Source organism: Eimeria necatrix, genomic scaffold (assembly GCF_000499385.1).
Source record: "Eimeria necatrix Houghton genomic scaffold, Enh_scaff43, whole genome shotgun sequence".
Taxonomy (NCBI): domain Eukaryota; phylum Apicomplexa; class Conoidasida; order Eucoccidiorida; family Eimeriidae; genus Eimeria; species Eimeria necatrix.
This window is the reverse complement of record NW_013654802.1, coordinates 1-10106: the sequence shown is the minus strand read 5'-3', so window position 1 is coordinate 10106 and position 10106 is coordinate 1. Positions and strand designations below refer to the sequence as shown.

The window sequence follows — 10106 nt, the reverse complement described above, 5'->3', positions numbered from 1 at the left end:
CCCTGGATCACATGTTCAAGAGCTTGTTTCTATAGTTGACGTCTCCGGAATTGTGGTGTGCCTCCTGGAGCATTAATGTGCCTTAATAGGCGTGGAGTTTAGGTAATAACACTGGAAATACTGGTGTAAACGCATTTCCACAGAAGCTCACCCACTGTAACAGAGGGAGCACCTCGCAGTTTTCTCTCTTTCTTCACATCATTAATGCATTCAACAAGAAACGCTTCTAAGTCCCTGCGCCGTGAAAGAGACTTAGACGCTTCTACCAGGCTGGACCTATAAGACAACAAGCTCGTCAGCATCGCATTTTACTTGGTGCTTGAGCTCAGCCGACAGGCCAAATGCTATAAGCTAAAGTCCTGCGGCACTAAGAATCAATTGTATTGTGGTGGGGAAAGTCTTGAAAGTGACTGGACGGGTAGCAATTCTGAATTTTTGACTGTTCCAAGACGTGCCCAATTCGGGAATTCCTTTTTGCTTCGCTCTGCAGCCGACGATTTTGGGCGGTCAGATTGGCTACTTGTCTCTTAAGATCCTCTATATTTTGCCTCAGTAGGTCTATTTGATCCGTTGAAGTGTCACCCAGTGTGCCAGTGCCACCGTAAGATGACGTAGATCTTTCTGCTCTAAAGGCTGCCTCCGCATCTACTGGGGCAAGCGTTGTTGTTTTACACGCTGTGTTCTCAACATTCTTCGATTTTGTATCTTCCTGAGAATAGTGGGCGAAGAATGTAGCCAAGATACGTGTCTCAAACTTTTGTGGAAGGTGCCACAATTCCTTCAGGCATTAGCGAGTAATGGATGCCACTGCTGGCGGGGAGTGCCCTCTTCGCTACCTGGAATACCGTGAAGTAAGCGGTGAATTCACCTGCAACAAAGTACGCGCATCGTACTGTTCTCGACGCTGTGCAACTCTAAGTTTTCGTTTCGTTTTTTTTAACTCTTCTTCTAGGAAGTCGCGATCTTCCCTTAGAGCCTCGGTCCGTGCTCGCCAACTGAGAAGGTCTCCTTTAAGCCTTTTGCAAACCTACCGAGGATGCAGCAAGAACTGAAGGCTTTCTAGGATATGCAGGCAGAAAATCATCTGACAGGAGATAATCAAGGGCGATCTTTTTGAATCTCACTTCTTCAGTCGCTGGCATGTAGTGTGATCCACATCGGGACCAGGACGTGCGCCAATTTAGGCTGATACCTGATCGAGCCTGACAGCTTCTTTCACGAACCATTCTAGTTCCTGCTGGAGCGTCCTGATCTTTAAGTCCCTCTCCAACAGGTTTTTCTGTTCATCTGCACACTCTTGGAGATACTGTACATGCTTTTGTACTTTTGTCATGTGCGCGCGAAATGCACTAAAGAACTCCTCTTCGTGCTGAGAGAGAAGAACGTTCACCCTTCCCTCCAGCTCTTGAGCGGTCGTAGACAAAAGCGTCATAGCCTCTGAAAGGCCTCGAGCGTGCTGTAACCCCCCCAAAGGTGCTGTATCAAGGTTTTGCTGAAGCCCGCTAGCCTCTTCATTTTGAATGCCCGGTGAATTATCGCCTTCATTGTGTTCCAGCTGTTGAAACGAGCTTTCGCGCTCATCTAACGCCCGCTGATCTAGAACTAATGTGTCCTGTGAAGTAGTGCCTTCGGCTGTAGCGCGTCCGCAGGAGTCGTACAGCAACTCCTCAGGAGACGTCGATAGCCTCGCGTCAAGTTTGTTTTCGTCAAGCATAAACGAGACGTGATTGGGTCTGACTTCGGGTGGGTTCGGCGTCTCAGCAAAACTTTGTAAGTCTGTTTTATCCTCTTCGTGTACATCTTGCGTTTGAGAGATAAAGCCATCTTCTCCTTGTAAATCCTCTCCTGATGACCCTAACGCTTCCATTTTGCGAGCAGCTTCTGCAAATCTACTGAACCTTTATGCACGAGATCACTAGAGGTTACCTTGCTGAGCCGCTCTGCCTGAAAAATTTCCTACTAAAATATCCAGTGGCGGGGCTGGGCACAAGATGCATGCGCTGATCCCTGGGGCTGCGATCCAGATGCATTTTCCCATGAAACAGTCAGTCCCCGTTTTGCTGCTTTTATTTAGTAGAACACTTTCTCTGCTCTGTGTGTAACTCACGAAGCAGTAGAAATCAGAGCCAAACATTGTATTTCGATTTCTGTGCGCGCATACCTTGTCCTTTCTTGCCATTAATAAATGACTAGGTGGCCAATTCAAAATCTTGTATTTCGTAAGCTTAAAAATTTCACGTGTAAAGTAAGCCACTAGAATACAACTACAAATGAACTATGAACAATTGGAAGTGTGCTAAAAGGAAAAGCTTTGTGAGCAATCCTTACCCCTGCTTAGCTCTTTGTTCAAATCGTGCGCAAACTTTTAGTGAAATTCCAACAGAATATCGAGCGCAACGGCCAATCAACAAATAGGAGCTTCCGCGTCCACCTTGTGCTACGATTTGCGCGGCTAATTGCAACCGAAAAATAAAAGAGTTATTAAAAAATGAACCGATTGCTGAAAAGCAAGTACAGCATAATATTTTATTGAGCTGATTTGGCGTCTGCGGACGTTTTATCCCTGGCTTCCAGATATTATCAAGCTTGCAGCTTCGCTACTGGCAATCAGAAGCAATGCATGCGACAGTTTTGTCTTCTGTCAAAGGGACTGCCGGAAGTAGCAACTAAGCACGAATTTTCTTACGTGCTGCCACATGGGGACACGCCCTGCAGAAAGATTTGACACGCTCTTTTGACACGCTCCAAACCCATTGAACACGTGTGCTACCATACACCTATCAATTGTTAAGTGCTGCGCAGCGCCTTGCACATGTGTTTCTTCTTGTTCGAGCTTTTGCTCCTCTCACGTTCTTGGAAAGCACGCTTTTCTTTCTCGATTAGATCAGCGAGAGAGCAAGGTCAAGTCACTGTCTATTTTTCACGAGAATTATTGTTGGACGACATAATCGCACTCAATGAGTTGCACGCTGTAGGCACTATCTTTTACCTTTTAAAGGCGTCCGGAGCCATCAAGAGCCTGCATGACTGCCAGAAAGAAGGAGGTGACCCTTTGTAGTGCGCAGCGTTCTCTGCTGCTACTACGTTAGTACCTGGCCACGAATAGCGCGCCCTTTTGACAAATCCACTGCGTTCGACACATTTTTCATAAACCACACCAAATTACTAAACAGTCATCTATGAAGTTCTCGATCCCATTTTCCTGAAAGTCGCCTTCTAAAAGTTCCTGCTTTCTTGGTGCGGTTGGGGCGGTACCTCGTCTCAGTGCTCACGTTAGCGCCAGCCCCAATTTTAGGGAATTTACAAACGCTTCTATTTTAAATATGCTATCTGTCCAATAAATTGCCCTAATTCGTTATTAGTAAGTAGTGTCTGCGCTCGTCCTGTTTTCTGATCGCTCATCAATCACCGGCTAGCTAACCGGGCTGGCTAGCTGCGAACCCGATTGTAGTGCCTGCGCACTACACCCTCTGTACAGATGATATCTACTTAAATGTGTTTCTTCCGCTCTCACTCCTCAGTGCAACGGAATTTACGTCGACGAGACGATGGGAACCGAAACTAAGGTAACTTGGTAAGCCAGTTGGGCGAACCAGGGGAGCAATCCGCGCGCTTTTCTGCACATTTTCGCGCTGACTGGAAACATGGTAGTTTAGGTTCCGTTGGCAAAGCTCTCCCAATTGGTTCTGTATGATAGGCCGGCTTTGGAGCGGCGTGAAGATTTGGCAATCCACATTAGGAGGACCATAGTCAAATGTGCCTTGAACATTGCCGAATGTGTGACCCGTGCTTGTGCTGGCCAGCCTCGCCTCGTTAGTATATGAATCCACAGTATCGCCTGTGGCGTCGCATGCCTTTCGTGTCGCGTATGGGTTGCGCATAGGATCGCCTTTGTTTCGTGAGCCTTCATGAGCGACTCCTGCTGTAGTGCACAGCACCTACTGCTGCGACTACGCTGCTACCTCCCCCCTTGAGTAGGGGCCTACGATAACCGTCTACCTTCGGCGCATTTCCGTGAAGCAGTAGTCCGAATATCACAAAATACATTTATTCATAGTTTTTCAAAATCTGTTTTCTTGAAAATTCCCCACCACTCGGGGTTCTTGCCTCCTAGGCCCTGTGGGGAGGTGGCCTGCACCGGTGCTGGCGCTATCGCCAATCCCAATCTCCGGGTAGTTACAGGCATGTCTAGTGTATACAGGCTAAACGCCGACTAATTGGCTTACTTCGATCCTAGTAAGAGGGTCCTGTCCTCGTTTCCTGTTTTGACCTCTTGTACGTCACCAGCTAGGAATCTTCTATATGCCACCAGCAAGCCCTATTGTAGTGCCTGTGCACTACACCTGCAGAGCTGGAGCCTTTGCCTGCTGCACCGCCTGCTCCACCGGGGGAGTAGATAAAGCCCGTTTAGGCCTGCTACCCTCTTTTCCTGTTTGACGAATGCACGCTATGGAACGATCAGAATATTTGGCGTTCGCTTAGCTTCTAAGCTTCTAAAACCGATAGCACGAAGGTATGGCATGCCAAGTGAATAAAATTACTGGAAAACAATCGCGTGCTGAATGAGCTTTCCAAGGAAATCACCTGGAAGCACTTCATTGACCCAGCCACATTGTTACTGCAGCCGGCGGGCGATAAATTGTCAAGGTATTGCCGCAGCTAGCTTCACATTTCTTAAAAGTCCGCAATGCTGTGAGCTATATCAGATTCAAGTAGAGCACCACGATCATAATAGCGTTTCATAGTTTGGGCCAATGATATTTACTTATATGATTGTGGTCATCCCCCCACAGCACCCTACAACTCAGTTTTCCCTAATCTGCCCTTCACACAGCATTCCTATCTGCCAGCACGCAAAAGCTTGGCAAGGCGGAGGCAGTTGACGCCCTGTCCTGCGTCAACCGTCACACCCCGCTCAATGATCTGTTCATTGCCCCAAAATTCCTCTGTACGTGGTGTCCGTAGTAATGGACACGCTCCTTCATTTTATTTGCCTTTTCTTTATCTGTGCTGTCACATGAGTGGAGGCAAGGTATTTGACTCTTAGGGATGTTTTGAGCCTCGGAACATCTACACAGAAGAGAACCGCACTGTTTCTTTCACCTAGCAGATTCGTTCCTCCCCCGAAGCCTGAGCTTGCATCTTTCAAACGTATTTCAGTTCTCTTTTGAATCTCTCTAAGAGTGGTCTGGCACCTGCATTAAGCCACTTTCCGTGGAATGCATTGCGAGAGTACCACGATCCCGCTCATTCTGTCCCACTCTCCTGCCTCAACTACATCTTTCTTTCATCTGATGCGCCTCTTCACTTCTCCAGCACCATGGTCCGGCTGAGCTTCCCCTGCCCGAAAACTCAAAAAGGATATTATCGCCCTCAGTCTCCCTCTCGTGAATGCCGTCCTGCAGGTTATTACGTTCTTGTGAATCGCCCTTAATTGCCCTCTCGTGAATGCCTTCCTGCAAGTTATCACATTCTTGCGAGCGGTGCCATTCGTGCGCACAAGTCTTTTGCAATCAGCATTTTGTGCTGCGTCCCCTCCAGTATTTTTTCTCGTGTTCCTACAGTCGATTTAAAGGCAGCTGCCAAGGCTTGCGAGGCAGTGAAAATCGCGTGTCGGGTTTTCACCAGAGCATGGACTATTTGTGTCAAAGATTTGCTTTGAAGTTGCCGAGGTAGGCAGGCGAGAGAGCATCACTTTTCCCCAGTGCGAGTGGGAACTTTGGTGCAAAGTGCGCAAATTCTCCCATCCACTTCACTTGTGTCAGATGGGCTTTATTGCCCCCTGGGATTTGCACCAAAATCTCGTGTTCCGCTTCTTTTCCCTCTTCCCTGCTACCCCAAAATTTGACAGCAAACAGAGAAAGCAAGTCGATAGTCCAGTGCAGCCCTAGTTGAGTGACGGAGCACCTTAACTGTTCATTCACTGGAGGCTGTTTTTGCCTCCGTGTGTTTCAACTACACCAAATCCGTGCTCTTCTCCGCAGCAAACTGGACGATCAGTGCCTTCAAATCGGTAGAGTACAGTATTTTGTTCAAGATTTTGATATTGGTATAGGGCTCTTTGCGTGCTCATTGTCTATTAGAGAGTGCTGAGCAATTTCCTTTCTGTTGTTGATGCATGTATCGATATCTACAACACTTATCTGGCTACCATGTGCTTTACTGGCTTGAACCGAGCCCGCAACTGGCATTCGCTCTTTGCCGGTGCATGCTTGTATTTAACTTTGAGTCTGAGTGTCTCACTGTTAAATCCACAGAAAATCATTTGAGATGCAATGTAAGCCTTTAGTTTTACCTTGCCAGCCTCTAATTGTAGTGGCTGAAGCCCAGCAACCTACGTCTAACCTTTTGGCAGAAAAAACGGAACGAAAGTAGTCAGAAAGATAAAACAAAAGACAAAGCAGTGCTGGACTTTGTTCAGGCACCTGGTGAGGTGCACAAGGTCTCTGCAAGCTAGAGGTCGGGTTCTTCCAGAACAGTTGCGGGTTTTATCACTCTCAGTGCCCTGTATTTTCTATGTTTTCTAGCTTGCGTCTAGCTTGTTGTGGCTTAGGATTAGTTATTTCAGTCCTCAGGCCAGCTTTCGTGACTCGGTGTAGTGCATATCACTAAACTGCCTCCACTCCAAGCCCTGAATACTGGCAGCTGCAGCCCCGCATCTCAACGAAAGCTCCTCCAAATTTTTCAGTAGCAACCTACTTTGCATGCAGTCCTGCCTTACAGAGATGCAGAGCCGTTCTCTGGAGTGCAGAGTTAGCAATCGAATCAGATCTCGAGGAATTAGAGCCTGAAGCAACGAAGTGAGACACTTCGCAGCCTAAGCGAGAAGACAAATATCGAAATTCAAAAAAGGCAATTCAGCTCTAGTTAGCAGAGTACAGATTCTTGTACGCCTTTTTCAGAAGCTTGTGTAGAGCCTGAGTCATACACTTAGCAGAAGAGAAAGGCACAATGCTCAAGTTAGTTTCTCACAAAGAAGTGCAACGTAGCGGTGCTGCGCACTTCGCTGAGTCTCAGCGCAGCCCTACTTAGTATTAAATGCAGCGCAAGCAGGTAGGACTTAGGAGACTTCAAAAGCTCCCTTTGTGGCAAAAGGAAGAGGCTAACGCTAATGCCAAAGTGACCCCACAAGAGCAGGGAACAGCAGAGAAAGGAGAATGCCTTATCTGCTAAGTCTACTGGACCTGTCTGTCCTCAAACTGGGCTTTAGGGGCTTCCCTCTAAGTGTTTACAAGAAGCTTATGTGACTGCCTAGGGCCCTGGCGTGCGCTGTGTTCACTAAAGGCTTCTTCTGTCCTGCCTTGCCTCTCAGAAGAGCCACGCTAGGGCCCCCGAGGCCCCCTCTAACAGCTCTAATAACCCAGCAGAGCAAGGGGGGCCCCTCCCTTCTGTTCTACGCAGCGAAAGATTCATCCCTTAGACCCTCCAGTACCCCTTAGAGGCCTGGGGCCTGTGCTGTGTTGGAAGCAGGGGGCCCCTTGGGGCCCCCTGGCTTGTTCTGCAGCTACAGGCAGCCCCGGCCTCTGTTTCGCAGGCCCTGCAGGGCTTGCGTGTTGCTGCTTTGTGTGTGTGGGCCTTAACTACTGGGAAAGCAGTCTGAGGCAGCAGCAGCAGCAGCAAAGTTTGCTGCAGTCGCAGCTCCCCACAAAGCAGGGCTGAGCTGCTGCAGCCCCCGTCCCCCCGGGAGCAAATCCTCGCAAGCCGGGCCTCTTTTAGAGTTTAAAAAGCAGCAAAAGAGGCCCCTTTGGGCCCCACAGCGTGGGGGCCCCTGGGGGCGTGAGGGGCAGCTCGTGCTGCAGCAGCAGCAGCAGAGGTCCGGGCTGTCTCTGCGTCGCGGGGGGCCCTGCAGCGCCGAAAGCGGAACTGAGGGGCCCCCGAGGGCCCCCGGGGGCCCCAGGGGCCCCCAAGGGCCCTTTGGCGCAGAGACAGGCCCGGGGGAGGGCCCCGGGAGGGGCTGCAGCAGCAGCAGCTGAGGGGAAGCAGCAGCAGCGCCCCCGGCGACGGGGCCTGGCTTCTGGTGTGGCTGGCTGGGCGAGCTGCGCGGCCAGGAATTGGGTCTTGTGCATAAAAAGCAATTTATTTATCTTTTATTTCTCCAGTTTTTGAAGAAAAAGATCTTTTTGACCTCCAGGCTCTTCGCCGCAGCGAGAGGTGGGCTTGTGCATGGGGCCGTCGGCTGGTGCAGCATCGGGCGGTCTTCTTTTCTCTCTTTGTCTCATTTCTCTTTTCTCTCTTTTCCATTTCGTGAACTTTGCACGGGATTTCGTGCATCCCTTCCCCGCGGGCCTGCTTCCCGGCTGCTGCTGCTGCTGCTGCGGCCGCTGCTGCTGCAGCAGCAGCGCGCCGCCCGTTCCCGCTGCTGCTGCAGCAGCAGCAGGGCCGCAGCGACGCTGCGTGCGCTGCAGCAGCAGTTTCGCGCTGCAGCGCAGCAGCAAAAGACCCCCGGGGCCCCAGCTGTGGGGCCCCCCCCCCTTGTGGGGAAAAGGGGGGGGTTGGTGTTTATTGGTTTGGGGTTTAGGGGCCCCCGGGGGCCCCCCACTTCCTCTCTTTAGGCTGCGCTGGGTGTGCCCTGCGTATGTGCGGGACTGCAGGTCTTCAGCCGCTGCGCGCTCGCTGCCCCCGCTGCTGCTGCTGCTGCTGCTGCTGCTGCTGCTGCTGCTGCTGCTGCGGCCAAGATGAACGCCCAAGGCAGAGACGAAGGGCCAGACAGGCCAGAGGACCAGCGCTCTCTTTCGAGGGGGCGCGGAATGTCTCAGGACGGAGAGGGGGGCCCCCGGGGGGCCTCCAGGGGCCCCTCCAGGGGGCCCTCCAGGGGCCCCTCCAGGGGCCCCTCCAGGGGCCCCTCAGCTGACCGCAGCCCCGCAGACCGCCGCTCCCATTCAGGCAGCCGCCGCAGCAGAAGTCTTCAGCGGGCTGAACGCCGCAGCCGCTCTTCGTGAGTTCCTGAGGGTTTAGGGTTTAGGGTTTAGGGTTTAGGGTTTAGGGTTTAGGGTTGTGGTTTTGTTAGGCCGCAGAGCTTACTGTTTCCATTCAGCTTTCTGTTTCTCCCGCGTCATACGCTGCGCCGCTCTGCCGCTGCTGCTGCCGCTGCTGCTGCTGCTGCTGCCGCTGCTGCTGCTGCTGCTGCTGCTGCTGCTGCTGCTGTGCTGCAGCCGCGGCAGCAGGAGCCGCAGCCGCAGCGGAGGGCGGGGGAAGTACAACGGGAGGGCTTATTACGGAGACGAGAGAGTAACTCATGTGATGGAAATAGAAGATGATGATGCTTCTTTCATTTTGGGAGCAGGTGGGTTTTTGTTTCATTTCTTTTCTTCTTTTATTCCTTTTTGGCCAAGTTCTTCTGTCTCTGGGCTAGGGTTTAGGGTTTAGGGTTTAGGGTTTTGCGCATCCGTCTCCTCTGTCTCCTTTCCGCCTTGGTCTCCTTCTTGTCCCAATGGAGGGTTTAGGGTTTAGGGTTTAGGGTTTAGGGTTTTGTGTTTTGCGCATCCGTCTCTGACTCGCCCTCAGTCCCGTACCCAGTGTTCCCTGTCAAGCACTCCGGATTGAGGGTTTAGGGTTTCGGGCTCCGGGCCTCGGATTTAGGGTTTAGGGTTTAGGGTTTAGGGTTTCGGTTAGCGTCAGTTTTAAGGTTTAGGGCTGGGCCTCTAGGGTTTAGGGTTTAGGGTTTGGAGTTTCGGATTTCGTCTTCGGGCTTCGTGTCGAGGCCAGCTCCAGCGCCAGCGCCAGGGCTAGGGTTTAGGGTTTAGGGTTTAGGGTTTAGGGTTTAGGGTTTAGGGTTTTGCAGGCGGGCGGACGAAGCGGAAGTTGAGTCACGTGTGCGGGGCTGAGTTGAACATTGAAGAGCGGGGCGGCCGCACAGTCTTGGAAATGCGGGGAAGTCCGCAGACCCTCGAGCGGGCCAAACTCTACGTGGGCTTTGTAATGCAGCAGCGAGTGGGGCCTGTGCAGCTGCCTCCGGACGCGGAACGCAGAGACGATCTCACCATCATTGAGGCAGGTTAAGCTCTAATGCATGCATGCATGCATGCATGCATGCATGCGGGCTTGCATGCAGGGGGGTGGGGGGTTTGGGGCTTTTTTTGGAGGGTTTGGGGGGTTTTGGGGGTTAC

The 10106-nt window shown here is 51.4% G+C and overlaps 3 protein-coding genes across 3 annotated transcripts; 1 reads left to right on the top strand and 2 right to left on the bottom strand.

Moving 5' to 3' along the window:
* Positions 1-749: 749 nt before the first annotated feature.
* ENH_00053970 (myosin heavy chain, putative) lies at positions 750-1867 on the bottom strand (the record flags this gene model as incomplete). Its single annotated transcript, XM_013583736.1, has 3 exons — positions 750-868; positions 1032-1059; positions 1193-1867. The coding sequence occupies 3 exons, from the start codon at positions 1865-1867 to the stop codon at positions 750-752; spliced, it is 822 nt and encodes a 273-aa protein (XP_013439190.1).
* A 5709-nt stretch (positions 1868-7576) lies between these two features.
* Positions 7577-8188, bottom strand: ENH_00053960 (hypothetical protein, conserved; the record flags this gene model as incomplete). Its single annotated transcript, XM_013583735.1, is given in 2 exon segments — positions 7577-8080; positions 8084-8188. Coding segments are annotated over 2 exon segments (609 nt in total).
* A 487-nt stretch (positions 8189-8675) lies between these two features.
* ENH_00053950 (KH domain-containing protein, putative) lies at positions 8676-9994 on the top strand (the record flags this gene model as incomplete). The annotated part of the gene is made up of 3 exons (XM_013583734.1): positions 8676-8935; positions 9153-9283; positions 9782-9994. Coding segments are annotated over 3 exons (604 nt in total), but the record flags the coding sequence as incomplete, so codon positions are not given.
* Positions 9995-10106: the final 112 nt, after the last annotated feature.